At 41.2% G+C, this 22,802-nt stretch overlaps 1 protein-coding gene across 1 annotated transcript in view; it reads right to left on the minus strand.

The window, feature by feature from the left end:
• Positions 1–9,937, minus strand: part of LOC309486877 (uncharacterized protein) — a gene marked incomplete at its 5' end in the record, with an annotated part of 13,145 nt that extends 3,208 nt beyond the window's left edge. The window contains 4 exons of the mRNA XM_082154344.1: positions 4,443–4,529; positions 5,852–6,142; positions 9,750–9,827; positions 9,923–9,937. Of these exons, the coding sequence (XP_082010470.1) occupies positions 4,443–4,529; positions 5,852–6,142; positions 9,750–9,827; positions 9,923–9,937 (471 nt within the window). The remainder of the gene's footprint in view (positions 1–4,442; positions 4,530–5,851; positions 6,143–9,749; positions 9,828–9,922) is intronic.
• Between the last annotated feature and the right edge of the window lie 12,865 nt (positions 9,938–22,802).

Genomic DNA, 22,802 nt, shown 5'->3' on the forward strand with positions numbered 1-22,802 from the left:
GACACAAAAACGGATTTCAAATTTCTTTTCAAAAGCTTCCACAGCAAAGCGAATAAGAGAAGGGTGGGCAACATCACTGGATTTGACATCCGATTCATCGTTATGTGCAGCACCACCGGCAGAAAGCCGCCGGGATGAGCAGCGTCTGCTGACCCAAGTGAGTGAACCCACCACCGCCACCCTCACTACGAGCCACCCTCATCATCCCCCGTCGCCACACGCGGATAGTCAAAAAGCAGATGCAGGTGCACAGTCCTTCAGGCCTCCGCCTGATTATAATTTTCCAGTCAAAAATAAAAGTGGGGAGAGCTTCGCACGCAGCTGCAGGGGATCCTGGTTCCGAGAGTGGAAGTGGCTGGAATATATTTCGGACAGTGATGGCATCGTGTGTGGGGTGTGCAGATTGGCTGTCAAAAGTAAATTGCTGTACCCAACCACCGACAGTTTGTTTTTAAAAGATAAGGGATTTTCAAATTGGAAAAAAGCAACAGAGAAAATCAGAGACCACGAGAAATCTAAAACTCATTTAGATGCAACCCAAAGATTGGCAGCGTTGAAAAACACTCCAATAAATGCACTACTCTCTGAAGCCAAGGCAAAGGAGCAGAGAACAGCGCGGAAAATCCTCGAACTTATTTTCAGCTGCGTAAGATTCTTGGGGCGCCAGGGGCTTCCACTGAGAGGGGATTCCAATCGGGATGAAGTCTTATGGCAGCTAATGCAGGAGCGAGTGCGCGATGATCCTGACCTCGATAAGTGGCTAATTTGCGCATGACATATTGAGAACAATTGGAGCAACAGCATCAAAAACTGACTTTGTTGGGTTAACTGCGGATGGGACAACAGATATCAGTGGCAAAGAACAATTTTCAATCAGTCTGCAGTTTAGCAATGACCACCTAGAAGTTCAAAATTTCTTTCTTGGCTTTTACAACGCCCCTGACACTACGGCTGAAATCGTATTTCTGTGCATAAAGGATGTTCTGGTGCGCCTCCATTTGCCACTGGAGCGACTGAAGGGCTACTGCTTTGATGGAGCCAGTAACATGTCAGGGAGGTTCAATGGGGTGCAAGCTAAACTGAAGGAAGTATGTCCCGACTCTGTTTTTGTCCACTGTGCAAATCACTCACTGGATCTGCAAGAAGTGGCTCGTGAAGTGCGTCTTGTTGCTGATACGCTAAACTTTGTGCGTGAAGTCACTGTTATAATCAACGATTCAGCAAAGAGAAAAGCGTTGTATCAGTCTTTTTTTGGAGCCGGAGACGTTGTGAACTTGCTTGGCCTCTGCCCAACTCGGTGATGCGTCAGAGTTGTGTCACTGTCACGCTTGCTGGCCTGCTACGGAGAGATGATACAGACTTTCAGAACCTTGGAGAGTGACAAGGCTGTGAAAGGGGACACCCGTGCCAAAATTGCAGGATTGCTAACAAAGGCCACAAATATGTGCACAGTGTTTGGCTTGTTTGCCTGCGTAACCCTATTTACCCCATGTGAAGCAGTGGCACGATCACTTCAAGGAACCAAAGTCATAGCTCTAGGATCCATGGAAGCTGCAAACAACTGGGCACACTGCGACAGGATGAAACCATCACTGACCTTGTGGCCAAGACCAAGCAATATGCAGAGCGTTACGGCCTGAAGCCGCCACATCCAGTGCGCAGCAGCAAGACACCTGCACGCTTTCGCTATACACAAGTGGAGGAGGCCAATGACCAAGAGTGCAGGGAAGTGGAGGGTAAATGTTTGTAATAAAAAATACACAATTGGTCTTTTCAGTTGTCGTAGGCTAAGGTTATTTATGTTATATTTCTGTATTCAGTGTATCCGAACGTGTGGAAAAGGGAGATGTTTGAGGCGCTGGACCTGGTGCGCTCAGAAGTGGAGAGGCGTTTTGACCAGGTCGGAATCCAAGTTGCTGCAGGGCGAGGGCAGGCGATCATTGAGGCAGCTCAAGGAAAAAAAGTTAATGTGACTTCCATGAAACTCACCGGTTTTACAAGAGAGCGACTAAGTCAGGAGTTGGACATACTGCGGGATATCTGTACAGGGCGTGAAGTTAACACAATTCGGGATGTTGTGTCCATTCTCCAAACCACGCAACCACAAACCCGTTCCATGCTGTCAGAGGTGGAAAAGCTCATCAAACTAGGCCTGTGCCTGCCCATATCTGTCGCTGCATCAGAGCGCTCCTTCTCGGCTTTGCGCAGGTTGAAAACCTGGCTGCGTAAAACCATGTCACAGGAGAGACTAACGCACTTGGCCATTATGAATGCCCACAGTGATCTCCTGGATGAAATCGATGTCTCGACTCTGATAAAAAGTCGAACAACTGAAAGAAGATCCACCTTTGGAAATGCATGAATACATTTTTTTGGTTAAATGCACTTTTTGAGTAGCGTATGTGTCTACTAGCATGTTCATAGCTTTAAATGTTTTGACTGTCAATGCTATTTCAATAGGGCTTTATATGTTCGTTCAGTGGCTTGATATTATGAATTTTCATGTTCCAAACAATATGAAATGTTGTGAAAATAAAACACAGCTCTCCCTCGTTCATTTCAGGGGTTCTATTTAATTACCATTTGTGCATTTCATTCATTGCGCCTTGACACCAGTTCAAAACTGAGTTCCAAAAGTCTGCGTAAGAAGCATAACATGTACAGACTCCATGTAGGCCTATGATTCGCTCTTTTGTTGTTCTGTTTTCTTTCAGGATCAAAAATACAACAAATGAAAGCGTTTATCTGTATTTCCGACTGATGAGAACTATGCATATACATTCATAAATCAGTCAATTTTGTATTTTATTATGAGATATTTTATTCTAATGTGATCAGTGACTCAAGCACTGATGGACCAAAGAGCGCGCATTTCGACATTTGCAGTAAAAACTTGAAATATAAATTCTCAGAAAATGCATTTAATACCAATATATTGAAACGTCTGTTTATATACTCCATTCATAAAGGAGTCCAGACATTGGAAAAATATCAGTCCACATGCGTTTTATATTTAATATGAGGGAAATAGACATGCATGCATGACACAAAAAATCTTTAACTTTTAGGTAGCAAAATATTTTTTTGTAATTCTGTCAATTACACTAAGATTAGATTTCATTGAAGGTAAATTGGAGCCGGCCACACTGAGCTGTGCGTAACGCCCACAGACGTGAAGTGAACGAGACAGAGGCTGTCCGGTACTGTCTGAAATGGTTAACTCTGTGGCGATGCATGTGCAAAACAGATTTAACTAATCATAAAGTCAATCAGGACAGGATACATAACACAGCCTACTATAGGCCTACACTAAAAAATTACATGAAATCATTACCAAGAAGTTACAACATTTTTTATAACAAATATAAATATTTGTAGTGGATGCGATGCTTTTGAACATGTTTCCTGTGGAATGCTGTGTTTTAATGTTTTAACTACAGCGAGGATTGCTGAGCGCATGATATGGTCTGAGGAAATATTTTCGCGCAAATAATGATCAATAATGCACAATAAGGCCTATCAGTTTCCATTAAAAATATAAACAAATTAAAAATACTATTTGGCCAGTGGATGAGGCTGAGAAAAACTTTCTCTGAAATGTATTTGATATTATTTTGATTAATTATTAAAAAACAAGGCAAGGATAGGCTAATAAATTATATTTAGCAATGTGATGTGACACCTATTTGTATCTCATATTTTCCTAATGTCTTGTACCGATAAACATGGTATCACGTGGATGAATATGCATATGCAAATGATATGCAGATGAGGATATGCATAGTAAAACAAGGCGTTGTAAGCTCATATATGGTTATTTCGGGAGGAGACACATGTTTTGATTGCTATCTTCCTCTGACTGGGATTTATGAAGGGAATTCAGCTCAGGTTCTTGCTTGCGCACGGTCTTATAAGTCTGAATATGATTTTGCATCAGCCATTTTTAGCTTTCGGGCGCACGCACACTTCTAGTAAGGATCCTACGCACAGTTTTATAAATGAGACCCCTGAGCTTCTGTTTCAATCCGACTTCAAACAAAATAAACTGATCAGAGAAGCACAATTGTAAATGTCCTGGAAAACAAGATGAGATCTGTGATCTCTACATTTGTGTAAACAGAGAGGAAATTAATAAATGAGAATCACCTTTTTGTTTTTATTAAGATGTCAAAGGCTTATTGTCCGGTAGGACAAAGTTTGTTTAGAATAGTTTACCACAGTTTCTGTTTCTCAATTCTTTTCTTCTATTGTAATGTTCTTTTTGAGTCTATAAAGTTTTAGAGGTTTATTTCTTCACAGAGACTGAATGAAAGGACAACAGGACAGGAATGTTTTCATCATGCATCAAAATGAAGGACAGAATGTTGATCAAATGCATTCCTGATATTTATTTATTTATGTGCAAAACGGGCACAGAAACGATTGCTATCCTCCACACGTACCGTCATGGTGTTTTTCACAACCTGCAGGGCATTGTTTTTGAAGGTCTCCATGTCTTTCATTGGCCGTAAGTCCTGTCCTGGTTCGTTCTGACAAAATAACATCAGAAACAGGAAAACAAGCATTACAGTTCCAAAACCATGAGTATTGATTTGAACAATAATCAAATCTAGTACTTCAATAAGTCTAATTGAGGGTCTGTTTGCACGACACCGTTTTCAACTAAAAATGTAAAACTTTTTATGCGTTTTGACCGTTCGTTTACACGACAACAGCGTTTTGCGACAAAAAACGCATTTTTCCATCCTAAAAATATATCTAAATTACGCCATATGCTCTCATTGACAAATGCGGAACAATTAGTTAATGCATTCATGACATCAAGGCTAGATTATTGTAATGTTCTACAGGGTGGTTGCCCTGCACGCTTAATAAACAAACTACAGCTAGTTCAAAACGCAGCAGCTCGAGTTCTTACCAGAACCAGGAAGTATGACCATATTAGCCCGGTTCTGTCAAAACTGCATTGGCTCCCTATTAAACATCACATCAATTTTAAAATATTGCTGATTACTTGCAAAGCACTAAATGGTTTAGCTCCGCAGTACTTGAGCGAGCTCTTAACGCATTATAGTCCTTCACATCTATTGCGATCTCAAAATCCCGGCCAGTTGATAATACCTAGAATATCAAAATCGACTGCTGGCGGTAGATCCTTTTCCTATTTAGCACCAAAACTTTGGAACAATCTTCCTACCATTGTCCGGGAAGCAGACACACTCTGTCAGTTCAAAGCTAGACTAAAGACACATCTCTTTGACCTAGCATTCACATAATACACTATAGACTTCTATAATTCAATGTTAGGCTGCATAGATTAGGTCAGCTGGAACCGGGAACACTTCCCATTAATCCTGATGTACTCGTTACATCATGAGAAGAATGGCATCTACGCAAATTTTAGTGTCTTTGTTTATCCCAAGGTTTTCCCGCAGCGTGCCGGATCCAGGCCGTATCCAGATCTGAAGAAGGACCTTCGCCTGGACCCAATGACAACGCAGTGCCTAAGTGCCAACTAGTCTCTCCCTATGGAGGATCCCTTTACCACTCTACAGATAAAGCGTCGTCGGGAAACTCAATTCGCGGATCTACCAGATTATTATAATACGTTTATCTCTGTAAAGCTGCTTTGAAACAATCTACATTGTTAAAAGCGCTATGTAAATGAAGATGACTTGACTTGACTTGTACGTGGAAAACTCAAAAGAAAGACTTCTCCGTTTTAAGCATATCGTTGTCGTGTAAACGTACCCTGAGTCTAATTCCATTTCAGATCATTTCATTGCTTTATAAGATATATAATAGAATCGCCAAGGCTTTCTCTCTTTATATTCTCATCGCTCCAGCCTACCGGTCCGTTTCCGTTGCAGGCCGAAGCTTCTGTCCGGTTGGTCATTGGGATGCAGTCTGGCATGGGATCAGTGGAGGGTTGTGGGCCGCCTGATCTGTTATTGCTCACGGGAACATCACACTCTTGGCTGACCTGCGGGTCGGTCTCCATGCTGTCGGACCTGTCGTTCGCTCGCGGCTCCATGGACACCCATCTCTCCCGTAACACTTTCATCTTTATACAACTCCCAGCATTCCTCAGGACGCTGACCGCCTCATGATGGCTGACCTCCAGCATGTCCAGGCCATTGACCTGGAGGCACAAATCAGAAATGAGCTGCAGTGAATAGATGCTTTTTAAATAATTCTGGGTTGCTTTAACCCAATGTTTGGGTTTGTCCATATTTGACCCAAAATTGGATTTAAACAACCCAGCATTTTTCAGAGTGTGGAAAGAGGCCGAACAGGTGACAAATGCCACGAAAGCCAAGCAACGAGGAAAATGGCCACCAAGGAAATGACCTGGGATCTTCAAGAGGAAGTGTGTAATTTCCACACCAAAGAGTACTGGGAGAAAATTACTGTTTTCAGACAGGTTTTCCAACGGTTGCCCACCTGCCATTTGTAGAATAAAAAAACAATTGGGCCGACCCAGTTAAGGTTCTGCTGGTCATCTGTGGGACTCAGCCCACTTTTGCAAGGAACATCTAAACCCCAGAATTCTCCTTCTATTATAGTATATGTCTTTAGCTATTCTGATTGGTCATTCCGTGCCGATCCGGATATGATTTCATTTTCCACTGTGGGGCTGATACTCAGGGTTTAAATTAACACCTGCCAAATGCAGGTAAAGATCAACTGTGGTGGGTAACGCTGTCAGATCACGAGCCAGTTTGGTGGGTTACTTATTTTGTTTACTCACTTTGCTCGGGAAGTTCGTGTAGCCAAATCTGTGCAGATTTAACGCAAATACTCGTGAGTCATCATGTTATATTAAATACAGCGTTTTGCACAGAATCTGCTCATATCTGGCTTACTTGAACAAACGTCACTACGCAACAAATAACGGGTGTGCTTGTTCATTTGCATTGAAGCAATAGCGAAGATTAAAAAGCATTTGGTTAACAGAAAACGTATCGTCATTTTCCAACATCCTAAATTTTTTGATGTTCTTTGTTCTGTATTGATCAGTCCATCTAAAAGACATTTATGGTGATGAGGATGAAAGATAAAGAGAGGAGATGCTGGATGACAGGATTTAGTTTGAATAAGAAATTAATGAATGGAATCCAATTTTTATAATTAATATATATATATATATATATATATATATGCCGAGACGTAGTTAATCTGGTTCATTTCTTTTCCGTTTTCTTTTTTTTGGCTAGTAGAAGTTCTGAAAGGCCGGTAACTTAAAAGTGTAGTAGCCAAATTGGCCGGTGAGTGAAAAAGGTCATTTCAAACCCTGCGGATAATGTAATACAAATGGGGTGAGTCATTGCCTTTGGAAACGCAAGAGTTTACAGACCGTATGAGATGTAAATAGCAACTGCTTTATATGGCGGATGATCAGATATTTATTTTAACTTCTGTTTACCTCGTTCAAATAGCGCACTTGGCCTGCTATACAGAGAACAGACAAGTGACCAATCATGAGTGGCGATGTCACTACATACATATGGTACAGTCAACCGTGCCGAGGATTCTGGGCCGAGAACCAAGCTCAAGTGGAAATTTAACTGGAACCGTTCCTTACCGTTCGGCTCGACTGTGGAAAAGCAGCTCATGTTTTTCATGCCAGTCACATCTCAGGATAGTCACTAGACTGCGATTGTGATATGAAAATACCACAGAGCTACAACATCAACAATTTTAAGGGAAAAAATCCTATGAATGGCTTATGACTTCTAGTTGTCACTGCATATTAAACCTAGGATAAGAGAAATACCTGAACATGCACAACTCATGCTTGAGGAATGATGCTAGAGCTTTTAATTGAACTAACCTGAGACGTTGTTTTAAATAACTACTTACCAACAACAGGGTATCAAGTTGATTTTAGTGGCAGTGTGAAGTCAGTTTCCCTTCCATCTGATAACCTTAAAAAGTATTCAAATCCATTTTGTCTTCATTTTTTAACACTGTATATGTTGTTTTAGCATGTAACGAACTTCTTTTGGTGGAATGTTTTGCTTAAAATATGTTTGTGCTATATTTCTTTAAAATACATCATGCTTTATATTTTATCTAATGCAATGACATCAATATACGATTTTAAGTGTGACTTGCATGTCTAAATACTTTACCCCCACAGTGCTCTTGGTTGCCTGTTGCTTTAAGGCTCATGGGGTCACAGCATCTGTGTAATGATGCCCTCCAATGGCCATCGGAGAAACAACTATAACCGGGTCAGCAAGAGAAACACATATACAGTCACAGTGCATATACTTATCTCTCATTGTTCAAAGGCTGTTCGTCCAATCAAGCTCTACTGTATTTTGGCCAAAATTCATGTGTCATTTGGTGGAATCTAAAAATGTATGTTCTACTTGCAATGATAAACATGGTTTGTACTGACCACAAAGTGTGATTAGATTAATTATTTCTTGCCGTATGCAAGAGACTAGAATTTGATACCATGGCAAAAACTAATACTAGCCAAATTTATTGAAGAGAAGTAAACAATAATAAAATAAGAACTAAGAAACTAATATTAAGAAATGGGACAAATAAATTTAATAGAACAAAGATACCGTGTTACGTCTTGTCAGGCAGGAAAATGACGCAAGTCAAAGCGGACCTAATTTAAAGCAATTACTTTAATTAACAAAATACAAAACAGAAAAGTATAATCCACAAAGGGAAAATAAGCACAGCTGTGTGTACTAAACTCAACCAACACCAGACAAAGCCAAACTAAGAGTACATTTACATGAAAACAATGCACTTAAAAAAGGGAAACGTTTTTCATTTGCATTTTTCACGTACAGATGACAACGTTGTCAAAACAATCCCTTGTTTACACAGAACTACAAAAGCTCATACTAGCCAAACTCATTGAAGTCAAGTAAACAGTAATAAAATCAGAACTAAGAAACTATTAACAAGAAAATGCTCTATTTTTCATGCCAGGCCTGTAGTTGGCGATGTCACTTTGTAAAGAAACACTACGCATTGTTCACAAATTCATGTTTTTGTAGTTTACACAGAGACGATAACGTTTTCAAAACCTGTTATCAAAAGTTAGCATTTTTAGCTGACGCTGGTATGGTCACATGATAATGACAACATGGCGGATGTAGAACGTCCAAATTTCATTCATACTACCCATATTTATACTATATAGAGCGCACCTTTTAACAATCGGGGCGTAAATTCAAATGTAGTTCCTACTCCGACAGTACGTGATTTCGGACTCAATGTCCATGAAAATGAAACAAAAAATATGCATGAAAGATACAAATTAAATAAAGACTGCTATAAGTTTTTCAGGTAAGTAAAATCACTTGAACGCTTAAACTGCCATGCCTTATTAAAAAAATACATGGAAATTATAAACTATTTTTGGGCCTGCACATGTCATGATAATATGGATATATTTTAACGGTTCTATTTCACTTGTTCACTTTTGTCTGATAAACCATTTTTTACTGAGTTGGGTCACTTTGTGAAACCCGGGTCCTGAAATAAAAGCAGCTGACAACCACTGAACTAAATGTAACCAATGCTCCAGTAATTTTGTTTGACATAAAAATGCTTTCTCTTGTTCTAGCTTAATATGCAGAGACAGGTTTAAGTAAGCCACTGATAAAATCACACAATCAGCAGTATGTATCCCCAGTTGTAACCATGCTCCCCCAATTAGTCATTAAATCAATGTATCGTTAAACTGTACATACATAATGATACACTTCTTTTACCTCCAACACTCTGTCCCCAACATGAAGCCCGGCCTTCTCCGCTGGTCCGCCTTTAGACACTCTGGAGATGAAAATACCCTGACGTGAAGAAAACAAATCAATCAGCGCTCAGAAGGAATTAACTAGTTGTGGGGGAAGCAAATCAGGCACTGTCATATCGTCAGTCGAATTACTGGCTGGATGCGCATTAGTATTCCAGTCCATGTGTATATTTTATTGTAAATAGACCCAAAGGAGTATGATAGTAATAGTAAGAGATTCAGGCGTTGTGGCTACAGGAAGATAAGGCCTACCTCATCGTTCTCTTTGTACGGCAGGGAGCCTTTCCCTCCCGCAATACAGATTCCCATTCCTCCTCTCTGTCCGTTCACTTTAATCTGTAGCTGGAGGAATAGAAAACACCATCATACAAATAGTTAAACTCCTAAAACTAAATTATAGAATGAATTAGAGCAGAATCGCCTACCTCATATACTAATACAATGAGAATCTAACATACAGTGGATATAAAAGGTCTACACACGCGTTAAAACAGCTGGTTTATGTGATCTAAAAAATTAAACAAAGTTAAATCATTTCAGAATTTTTGCACATTTAATATTATAACCTATAATATTATTATAACCTTTGCAATGCCACTGAAAACCAAAGATAAAAATAAAAAAAAAGCATGGGATAAATAACTGCATAAGTGTGCATGTCAAGTTCCAGTTGCAATAAAGATGAGAACGGATCTAGCAGTGTGATGTTGTGATGAGAACGGATCTTGGTGCTGCTGGATGGAGCTGCAGGCAGTGGAGACCCAAGTGGAGATGAATAACTGAAGGGACTGGGTGACACAAAAGGCACTGGAGGGCAGGGCAGAGCCGCAATGATGAGCAACCGAGGTGGAGCCAGAGTGTTGGAGGACTGAGGCAAAGGAGGAGCAAACAGGGACCAACCGAGGTGGAACTGGAGGGAAGAAGGAACCCACCGGAGCCAAAGGGGTGGAGGAACGAAGCACAGCTGAAGACCTGGAAGTCCATTGCACAGGCAGAGCGATGACTGCCCAAGACGGAGCCAGAAGGACGAGGAAGCCTGGTGAGGCCGTAGGGATGGCAGTCCTGGGTGGAGCCGAGGGAAGGAGGAGCCAAGGTGGAGAGTCTGCTCAACAGGCCGAGGTGGAATTATGGGCCTGGATGTTCGAAGTGGAGCTCGGGGGTCGACATGGCTGAGATGGTGAGCTAATAGTCCAAGGAGGATCCACGATGTGATGGACAGGCTGAGTAGGAGAAGACGAAGAGCTGATGTGAGACAGTGAGGAGAGGACTGAAGGACTGGGTAGCGCAGGTAAGGATTAACAAATGGCCTTCCTGGCCGATACCGGACAGGTAGGATCTTCTGAAACAATTCACTAGATTTACTCGGAACTGGTAAAGAAGGTGGGAGTGGGAGGAACGAGAAGGTACACAAACTCTAACAATTCGGTGCTGGTTAATGAAACAGGTTCAGTGCACGGTGAGACAGGCATGGGGAATTCCTCATATTCCTCAAAAATAACCAGCACAACATCCTCTGCCACAGCAGAGGGGGTAGGACTCCAGTCCATCCCCTCATACTCCACTAGTAATCCCTCTTGAATGGTTGATGTTGCCGGCTCACGCACCTGGTCAGATGTTACTTCAGGCTCCGGGACAATATATGGCTCAGTCCTTGTCACTAACGCTGTTCTCGGGCGGGCTCTGGTACCATGTGTGCGGTGGGCTCGGGGCTTGAAGATCACTGGGGTGGGGTGCTGTTATCCTCCTCACTCTCGCAGATGGTGAAGGGGAAAACTTTGTAGAGGGACTGTTCAAACTGCGAGAGGAGGAGGATACAAACTGCTGCTAGATCCATATTTTAAGGTCAGTTCTTCTGTCACGTTCCGGTTGTAATAAAAATGAAAGGATTTATTCGCAGCAGCATGGATCTTAAATTAACAAAATGCAAAACACTGAGAACACTATGAAACAAAACATCCGCTGCACACACGACGAGATCTGGCAATGAACAGACAGAAACCCAGAACTTAAATACACAGACAAAGCAAACAACAAAATGAACAACAGGTGCAAACGATAATCAAACAATGAGAAGTAACAGAAACACAGGGAAAAGAGCAAAACCCACCCAAACAGACAGGGAACCCAGACGATCCCTTACAGTGCACACCCCTGAACTAATACTTATTCCAAACACCCTGTGGTTTTATTACAACACAATTAGATTCTTGCATAATTTTTAGTTTGCAATTAAATGTGCGAAAGCTCTGATATAATTGATCTTTGTTTCAACTTTTACATCACAAAAAACAGCTGTTTTAACAGGGGCATGTTGACTTGATATCCACTGTAAATCAGGCATATACAAAGTCATTAAGCTTACATCACTGAGGTTAGTTTAGATGGTCATTAATTAGCAAGAGCAACTAGAAGCTGGTCTTTCTGCTTGCTTTTACAAGTGATCAGAGACAAAAGAGGAGGGTGGGACCTAGCTTGTGGATCAGCCTGTCAGAACAACTTAGGGCTGCTCCCTCACTATCACTTTTTAAATCTCTCTTGAAAACCTATTTGTTTTCTTTAGCTTTTAAATTATGTTGATGGTCTTTTTCATTATGTGTTATTTAGTTTTCTGTTGTGTTTATCTGACTTGTACAGCACTTTGGTCAGTCCTCAGACTGTTTTTAAATGTTCTTTATAAATAAAAGAACTAGAACTAAAGGACACTAAATGAACTGTAATATTGCATTTTGATTATTGCAAAGCCAGTCGGCACTATATTCAACAACAACAAAAATAGTTTATTATAGTATCACTGAATAGATGCCAGATGACACTGAAAAGCATTGCAGTAAAGTACTCTATGTTGAGTATGATATGTTTAAATAATTAAAGATTCACTCAAAACAAATATGTTAATGTAAATGTAAGTTTGGGAGGAGCGTAATCATTCAGTCCTGTCAGTCGTCATCACGAGTGTATATAAGCAGCAGACATTGAGCCGGCAACCCTACACCTTAATTCTATTCTTTCTATTTTATTTAATACCATATTATCTTGGAACATTAACTCAAAGCTCGTTAATTTTAATAAACCTTTAATATATTAGCTCATCCATGAACATGATTCCCGTCGGATGAGTTCACCTCCACCTCCTATTGGTTTTGCTATCCTGATCCCATCTTTATAAACCATGCAGAACAGATGGAACTAGTCGGAATGTCAAATTAAATCATTCTTTTAAATAAATTTGACAGCATACATATTTAATCTATCTGAAGTTAATAGAAACTTATTGCCCCAATACACACCACAAAGTTTTGAGATTGACAGGTGCATGTAAATGTGGGAATGATTTCTGTGTGTGCTGAACTGTTTGGTCTGAATCTGTTCTGCATGATTTATAAAGGTGGGATCAAGATTTTTGAGCCAAATGGAATTTGAATGCAACTTCAAGACAAAAAAATTATAATTGAGTTTCATGATTATTATAGGTGCAAAATTAACAGTGCTTCCTTTTGATGAAATCCACTGTTTTGAGGCAAAAACGTCATTTAGCCTACGCCATTCGTGCAAAACAAAGGAGTCTTTGCATGCGAAGGCTTGGGGAATCCGTCCAAAATTTTCGCAAATATTTTTCGAAATAATTATTTAATGAGATATGCATTATATGTCCATTTAAATGTTAACTTTTTGTGAAAATGATGTGCACTAGGAAATTGTGTCGCAGATGTGGCACGTTAAGGTGCAGTTTAGCCTCGGTGTCCAATGGTGATGGTTTACATTCATTTGTTTCTATAAGCTACGGAATACATGGAAGACTGAAATGATGCAGAATTTATAATATTCTTCCTATATTATAAGTTATATTCCTATAATATATAAAATCCTGTAATAGTGGCAGTATAGGCGTTAATAATGTATGTTCTTGCTTTGGTTCATAATTCAAAGGCATTGCAGTAATTATTACAATAAAGTTTTATTATAAGTAACAGTTATTCCAATTTGGGGTTGGGTTTTTCCAATTGTTATCAAAAAGTTAACAATTAAACACCATTTTCCATACACCACTGGCAATTGCAAAAAGTGATACACATATCAACAGTGTAATGTAACTGTTATCGCCAATTGTTCTGCTGCTGATTCATTGTCTGTCTTCTTACTCTTAATGGCACTTGTGAAATGAGTGATTGGTGGAGACAGGGCCGATCGGACACATCTAGATGGCCGAACTTCTCTGAGCCGGTGTGGCATTCTGGGTCATGGGCCGTGTCCCGGTGGAGATGGGTCACCAGGCGTTTAGTTTTGCATCTCTGCAGCTTCCGATCATGGCCGTTCTCTCCCCACTGAGGCTTTGGTCTGCGTCCCGCTCCCTCCGACTCTGAGAAACGACCCAAACTGTACTGGTGGAGAAGATTGTTTGATTGGAGTGTTTTCAAGTGTAAATACCATAGTAAATGAATATGGTATTCATAATATATGTTACGACTGAAAATCTATATCTACTAAAATCTATATGGTTTGCTGGTTCCCAGCATGGGAATCGGGAGTGTTGGTGGAGCAGCTACACCAGCTCAGTGTTGCATGAGAATAGCATGACTAGACTGGTCCACCAGCATTAGACCAGCTCTAACCAGCATAAACCAGCCTCTAGATCTCTTTATATTGTACCCAAGAATTTGTAGAAAGAAAAAAATGTCAAGGAATAGATAACAGCATTATGGTGTTTTTTATTTGCTTTGGTACTATTTTCAAAAGATGTACATTTTCCAAATTCTTTAGACAAAGATCTAAACTGTTCACACTTGTAACACCACTCATTCTTTCAAACCTGATCTCCTGCTTTACTTACAGTGATACATGTTTTTTTTTCACATCATAATTGTTTCAAAACAGTTCACTCCGGACATACTGAGTAAAATCTGATCACTAGGGGCTTTCGCACCGGAGGAACCTTTTCATTGTTCCTAGAACTTTTGGTGTGTTCGCACCGCAGGAACTAGGAACGATTTTGGTTCCTAATTTAGGAACCTTTTGGAGGAACTAATTTAGCTCATACTTCAGAGTCGGTCTAAACCAGCACTATAGGATCTACAGTGACGTTAGTGTTCGATGATTGGCCGAACGCTTGCGAAACACCAGCACCCGCCATTTTTAAAAAGCAGTGTAAACACACAGATTATAGCCTATATATTTACTCCAGAAACGAACTCTTTGAACATGGAAAACAGTGATAGATTGACCTCTTGACCTTTACACTGAAGAGAAAACCCAACGCAACTTTGAAGGGACCAAGCAAAACATGATCATGATCAACACTGGACATCAACCACACGGCACACGCTAATACCTTTTCATTACTGTCTACTTTCTATGTATAACAGTTCTATCTAATAACATATCAGACAGGAGTGTTAGACAGATCGTAAACTAATGAACACTGAGAGTGCGAGCGCTGTGTGTTCAGTCGTTCAGTCACAACAACAAGCGCAGCTTACGTCACTTCAGAGTTCCTACTGGCGGTGCGAACGCAACCAGGAAAACGTTCATAAGGGAACCATTAGTTCCCGGGGAAACACCCTGGAGGCTAGTTCCTAGGACTAATGAGTGTATTTACCAGTGGTGGAGCCCCTACTGAGTAATGTCCAGCTGAAGTCGTCCTTGCGATGGAGGTCCGGGTTAAATAACTAGTTCTTCCAATGTTTCTTCATTGGATTTGTGCTCGGATTGATATGATAAAATCAATGCCATCGTTACTGTCTTTACAGTGTGTACAATTGCTTAGCCTTAGAAAGCCTCCGGAGCTGAAACTCAGTTATGGTAATGGCCGTTTCGTTTCCGACATGCGCTGTACGCGGTAGACCGATCATAACAGATAGGGTCATCTGACGAATCAGAGTAGACCCATCACAACAGACTGGGCCATCTGACCAATCAGAGCAGAGTAGGCTCGCGGAAAGGAGGGATTTAGAGAGACTGAATCTTTGGATGAGTCGTTCTTGAGTCTTTGAGAAATGAGGTGATGTGCAAAGTATATTATGAGAAAATGTGTGTTTTTTACCTTTGATGCATGTAAACCTGTTGTAGGAGACTCCAAAACAAAATTAGGAACCTTTAAAATAGCATAATAGGGGAACTTTAACAAATGGTTAATTCAGTAGCAAATAATGAAAGATAGACGTTACAAAACATCCTTGTTGCTGGAATAAAATGTTACAGTAATACAAGCTACAGTTGTTGCATTAAAAAACACACATTACCTAACTTCCTTAATAATGACTTATAGTAAAATGTGTGAAGATATAACATGGTTTTGTGCTAGAACAGAGTTTCACATGTTCTGCGCTGTATTATATGAATCTATATTGTTGATGTCCATTCAGATGAAGGGTGTTGCAGTAATTGTTGATGACATGTTGTGAGATTAGTAGCCTACTAAGAGTTTTGAAAATGTACCACCTGCTTGTGAAAATTGCACTAAAAGCAATTAAAAGAAACTAATGACTGAATTTTAATTTGCTCAAGCCAAAGATGACAGACATAAACACATTGGTCTTACATCATCATATGACTCTTCCATCTCTTCTGCATCTTTCTCCGGGCTGGAGCTGCGGCCGGTGGTGACGGGGAACAGACGCTCCTTCCCCGTGACCCAGCGCAGGCCGGGAATCGTCCAGCCGTAGCTGCTGCTGTTCACGGAGTGTTTAGCAGCTCTGCACCCCTGTAGATGAGACACAGAAGTGACCAAACACCCTCGGCTGCTTGCTTTTCAAAAATCTCACCTTTATAAAAAAGATTTAGCACACTGCTAGCATGTTTCAGCCATTAATTATATAAACACTCCGTGATCCTGAGGACCCCCATGAAAACGAAATGTTTCATCTCATGGGGTTGATCCTCTAATAAATGTTCATAAATAAATAAATAAATAATTAGCACATTGCTAGCATGATTTATCATGTTGCTAGCATGATTTAGCATGTTGCTAACAGGTTTTTAACATGGATTAGCACAATACTAGCTTGTTCCTAACATGACTTAACACTTTGCTATAATTTTTCCACAGGACAAGGGTGTTTTTTACATGGCATAAAAATGAGTTTGCATTTAGAAAATACCACCAGCAACATAATAAAAGACACCAATATTCAACTAGATACACATTTTTTGGTGTTACAAAAATTAAACATGGTTTTATACAGCAACTATGGTTTAACGTCTTTGGTTATTGAATGTAACTTCAGTTGCCTATCTGTCAGTCACTTCGAAATGAAGACACTAGGGGTTGCACTTGGAAACCCCAAACACCTCTGAAACTTCAGAAAAGGCCAATGAGTTTTGGCGAGTGAAATCTGCATGCCACTCCCCAGCATACAGGTGTATAGGGAGCAGCGTGCATTCACTCTTTCAGAGTTGTTTTTTCGGAGCACAGCGAGTTTCCTCTATACACAAGCTCATTTCATTCATCTCTGCAAGAAACTGTTTCGGTTAGTGGAGAGAAAAATATGGCGCATTGCAACAGTCTTTCTCTAAAAGAGCAAGCGCAGAGAGTTTACCCTTGGCGCTTCAGCTAAATGAGCTTTACTCAAACGGCGAGTGTTAACGCTAGGTGAATCTCTCAAGGACTCCTCTTGCATGTTGCGTCACATGACGCTGTGTTGCATGATGCACACGGCATCTCATTTTGAGCTTCAGATGAGGATGAGCTGTTGATAGCAGCACCTTTTGATGTGGAATACTCAGCTGTGCTCCTACCCTCGGGTACGGTGGCTCAGTCTGAATGTGACGGCTAGTTGGCAGCCAAGCGCTCGTGGTTGGATGATTGGTTTCTGGGGTCTCCGGTGCCTCTCGGAAGTGTATGAGGAGCTCACATGGTTTTTACTGCCTTTTACTGCCCGGTCATGCTTCACGAGCCCCTCCACCCTCACTACCCTCGACGGTGGAACAACCATGGGGTACACAGAGATTTCCCAGATGGAGCATGCGGTTGTAGTGCACCTTTGCCCGCAGAACGCCACCACCTGGTGGAATCATCCTAAGCTCCCGTCCAGGGCCTGTAAGATTACTTCGACTCCGACGCAAAGGCTTAAAGGCACACTGCAAGAATTGTACCTTAATATAACAGCTTCGAAATCATTTAGATGGTAAAACAACTCGTAGTAGGGTGAATTATCCCGATAGAAAAGTATGGGGGGGACACCGCTGACAAAACCAGCAATGCAGGTTTGAGAGGTGGCGCCCCGTCAAATCTCGCGAGAATCACGACTTGCTTTACGGCATGACGTCACATACATCAACAACATATGAAGCAGCCTCTATGGAAGACACTAGCACGCATTTCAGAAGTGAATCATGGCAGGTCTACGAAGAAAACGCGGTCGGAAGAGTCAAGGAAAAGAAAACGAGAAACTGACCGCGTGAGGAACCGGACAAGAGTCTCACTCGGTCAGGCTTTCACTCGTTGGCGAGAGCTAAAAAGCAGCAATGGATGCAACAGCGATGCTGACCTGGCGTTCTTGTTGATGGACTAGTAGACATTTTTGGAGGCTATCTGTGCCTGTTCGATGTCCGACGCTTTGTAATGCGTTGTGTCAGGAGGAAAAATAGGGATAGCTCACAGATGAAGTTATAACAGAGACCAGACAGACTCACGGAGGCGATTGGCATCTCACAACTTGCACTTTATTCCCCAATAGAACTCGTGTAACTGTCTGTCACACGTTCTACAAGTCCACAGCGTTACTTGATGAACAAAAATAGGATGAGAATGAGCATCAAACATAAATAACCCGCATACATGGGGTGTTCGAGGCGTGCATACAATACAGACTGCCGACAGTTCAAAAGGGCGCACACAGCTCTTAAAGCGGCCACACCTTATTTCCACTCGTTACAGCTTCCATCCTACTGAACAGGTACTGGTATACAGGGGGAGGGGATCAGGCTGTGAGTGCAGAGACGGCTCTGCGTGAGTGGTATTTACGACAGTTACGTTAAATACAAGTACTCCACAGCGACTCTAGGGGTCGCTGTTTGACAAAAACAGAAAAATGAATAGTGTGCCTTTAAGGTGGTCGCACACCAGACGAGAAGAACAGCGTCACGTCGCGTCTAGGACAAATCAACATATCGCACACCAGATGCGCAATTTTTCAGTTTATGGCCAGCAATATTGTTATTTTTAAGGACATTATGAAAGTAAGATAATGTCTGTACTATGTTATGATTGTTCTGTACAGTCTGCAGTCTGAACACTTTACCTCAGGGCGTAGCCTACGTTAACTTAATTAATTGAGAATCTCACCTGAAATTCCGATAACAGCAGCAATTTTCATCCATGCAGCTGATTTCTGTAAATTAATGTAAAACTAAATGTGTCTTGCAGCACAGGGTGAAGTCAGTATGTACATTAACGACAATTTGAAACAAATATAATGTAAATTTAATATAAGACTATGTAAATGGCGCTCTGTGGCACGGCAGGATTTTGAACAGGGTCTTGAGTCGTAGCTGGGTGCCGCGGACAGACGCCGAATGGCACTGCCGGTGTGTGTACACTCATAGGAAATAAAGTGTTCGAATTTTAAAGACCTGGCGCATGCGCTGCGCTTCTCGTCCGGTGTGTGACCCCCAATGCTGCTGGACAGGCTGCCTCCGCCCTGCATGCCATGGTCACCATGCAGGTCCATCCGGCAAAATCTCTAAAAGAGCTGCACTATGGTAGTGCTGAGCCGGGATTGATGCAGAAACTGTGTTCAGACTGATTTTTCTCTCAGAGCAACTAAGGTCACAGCGTAGTCTCTCAGCCAGACGATGTCCATGTTAGTGGCCCTGGAATTCCATCTCTGGCGAAACCTTGCTGAGATGAGGGAGGTCGACCAAGTTTTCTTTCTCGACGCCCCCATCTCGCAGGGTGGCCTCTGCAGCAACACTATCAAGGACTTTGCCCAGCAGTTCTCAGCGGTAAATAAGGAGACTGAGGTGATCAAACACATCTTGCCTCGGCTTGCCTCCAGGCCACAGAGGCCACACTTGTCTGCTCATCGCTGAAGGAGATGCAGCCCACTCATCAGGTGACTGCAAAGAACCCAAAGACTTCGAAGCGTACCTGAGACGGGCGAACCAGGGACCGTTCTCTGTCAGGAGATGGTGAGCACACTGCTCCTTCCCCCAGGTGGAGGGCTGGGAGGAGAACAGTTGGAGGTTTCGGCTGTTGATCCAGGCCAAGCACGTGTTGGTCTGAACGGACCACACAAGCAACACTATTGTACATAAACTGCCAGGGTGGTGTACATTCACGTCGCAACCTGCTGGTCATCTCCTCCTCTGGAGCCAGCAGTGATTGAAGGCGCTGAGCTCCACTGTGCAGTGCAGGAGCTGTCACGTCAGCTGATGCTCTCAGGGGAGTGGAGACTCCAACCCCAGGTGGCCCAGGTGATCTGGAGTCGATTAGGCGATGCACAAGTGGACCTGTAGGGCAAAGCCATTTTAACTACTCCCAATAAAAACAGTTTTAACCACCAAACTCGGATCAGACCTTCAAACTTTTCCCCCATCCATCCATCCATCCATGCTAAAACATGCTAACAATGTGCTAATTCCTTCTAAAAACATGCTAGCAACAATCTAAAACATGTAAACAACATGTTAAAACACCCTAGCAAACACCCTGTCTGTCTGATAGACTGTATTGCCTTCAAAACCTTCAAGCTTTAACCTTTAAAACTGCTTTAAACTTCAAACTACTTTAACCCAAAAACCTTCAAACTTCAAGCTTTTAAAAGTTCTTTAAACTTTCTGATCCGGCTTTCTCAGGCCAACATCAAAGTTTGTCTTGACAAAATGTAGTTACTATTGCAATTGGATGCATGATTTAATACATTTTAAGAAAATCAGCATATTGTTCATAAGACCATTCATAAATGCATGAAAATGCTAAATGGTGGGAGTTTGATTCCAACTGTACCATGCAGTGAAATGAGTATCCTAGCTAAATGCACTCAATTAGAAATTTCACGAAAGCACAAATCCCAGCAAGCTTGCTCAAGTGTTCAGACAAAAACTTAATTAGTCATGCAGCCACAGTCTCAATAGAGCTTAATGAGCGGATAATGATGGAGATTGGGGGTTTTCTGGTTGCTAAGGTAACAATCTGTAGACAAAAACAAGTGATATTTCTTAGAAGAGGAAATCAAATAAACCAAAAGGCTCCTCAAGGCTGGACGTAATTGTGATTTTATCAGTGCTAATGGGTGTACTAGGATATTTATTTTAAAAAACTGTTAGTTAAATGAATGATTATAATTGAAAATATGTCTTGAAGCAGTGGATCTCTAAGTCATACACTCCAAATCTCATGTAAATCAGTTGAATAGTCTAGGGCCAGTTTGAAGTAGGTTTTGCAGTAAATACAAAATGTCAGAAAAAAATGTATAGAAAGAAATCGTGACCATTAGATTCAGGACAACTCAATTCGGGAGGCGGGAGGTGGGAGGTGGGTGGTGGGAGGTGGTGATGGGCAGAGAGCGACCGGTTCATCACGTCACCGCAAAGCTACCATAGTGCTATATCTTCTGGTACTTCATTTTATAAAAAAACAATAAAACCATATATATATATATATATATATATATATATATATATATATATATATATATATATATATATATATATATATATATATATTGTATAAAACATTATACAAGAAAGACATTGTGAATATTGTCCACTGTGCATCATAACAACAGCATTTAGTGATGAATATACTTCAAATTCAAAACAACCTCTCATACTTTATTTTTTAACAAATGCACACCTGTGACTGTGCTGACATCTTGTATAATTACTTATAAACTATTATTTTCAAGAAGAATTCTTTATTCTGATTATTAACAATTTATTATTCATCCTATTGGCTTGACATTCTGATCTACTATTTAAGTTTCTTATGAGACCAAAATTTCAAATTGTGAATGAAAAGTTTTATTTGCAAACTATAGTTTCTTCGGGGTCTAATGAGGTAAAATTGGGTTTGAAGTGGGCTAATATGGTTTGTATGAGATTTTATTTGTTTATTTGTCATACTGTCAGGACAGACTTTGCAAAGCAATATCTTAATGCTGAGCTTAATAAATCATTTGCTTTGACTGAACTCTTTCCCCGCCATTGGCAAATTTCCGGCTTTCTGTGTTTTCACTGTTACACTGTAGGGGGCGCTATTACACATCTTCTGAAAGAGTGCAGAATCTCCTGATCAAAACACAGGAGAAGAAGAAGCAGAACTGAGCGATAGCATATGTAAGCAGATGCATATGTAAAATAACGCGATCATCAACATTAAATCAACATTAAAAAAACATTAAAAAGCTATAATTAAAAAGCTTTTGGGGTGTTGATGGACTCAATATACTCTATCTGTGTTTTGATCATCATTCTGAATCCGATCTGGATGTAGTCTTTGACAAAAATGTGATTTTCTTGATCCCTAAAAGGGGTAGTGGGAACTTTGGACACGTAGCCCGGTCGGAGTCTCAGGATTACGTGAGAGTGAACTCAAGGCACGTTTCACTGACAGAGAACACATCTAGGTCCCCAACCTGCTTGATGAAAGTGAGCGCAGTCAGGAGGGCCGTCTACAAAGAGAGAGTACTTAGCGGACTCTAGCGACTTAAAGGGAGCTCTCTATAGGCCCAGCGAGACCTCAGAGTTGGTGACAGACCACTCAAGTCTTCCACGTCCCGTCCAGGGGCCAGACGTGGAGGTTCCAGAGGTCTGGGCTTGGGTGCCAAATTGTGCTCGTCCCTGCGAATGAAGGTCCTTTCTCAGGGGAATTCCCCAGGAGGGGCTTGTTCTTTGTCTTCCATGACCTTGCAAAACATGAAACTGGAGACGCATACTTGTATAGTCGGGGGCCAGCTGTGTGCCAGAAGATTTGTTCAAACAAGTGTATAGAACATTGCAATAATCCAACCATGAATAAATAAAAGCATGAACAAAGATCTCCATCTCTTTTTTGAAACCATAGATCTAATATTAG

Source organism: Leuciscus leuciscus, assembly GCF_965113295.1.
Source record: "Leuciscus leuciscus genome assembly, chromosome: 22".
In the NCBI taxonomy this organism is placed as follows: Eukaryota; Metazoa; Chordata; class Actinopteri; order Cypriniformes; family Leuciscidae; genus Leuciscus; species Leuciscus leuciscus.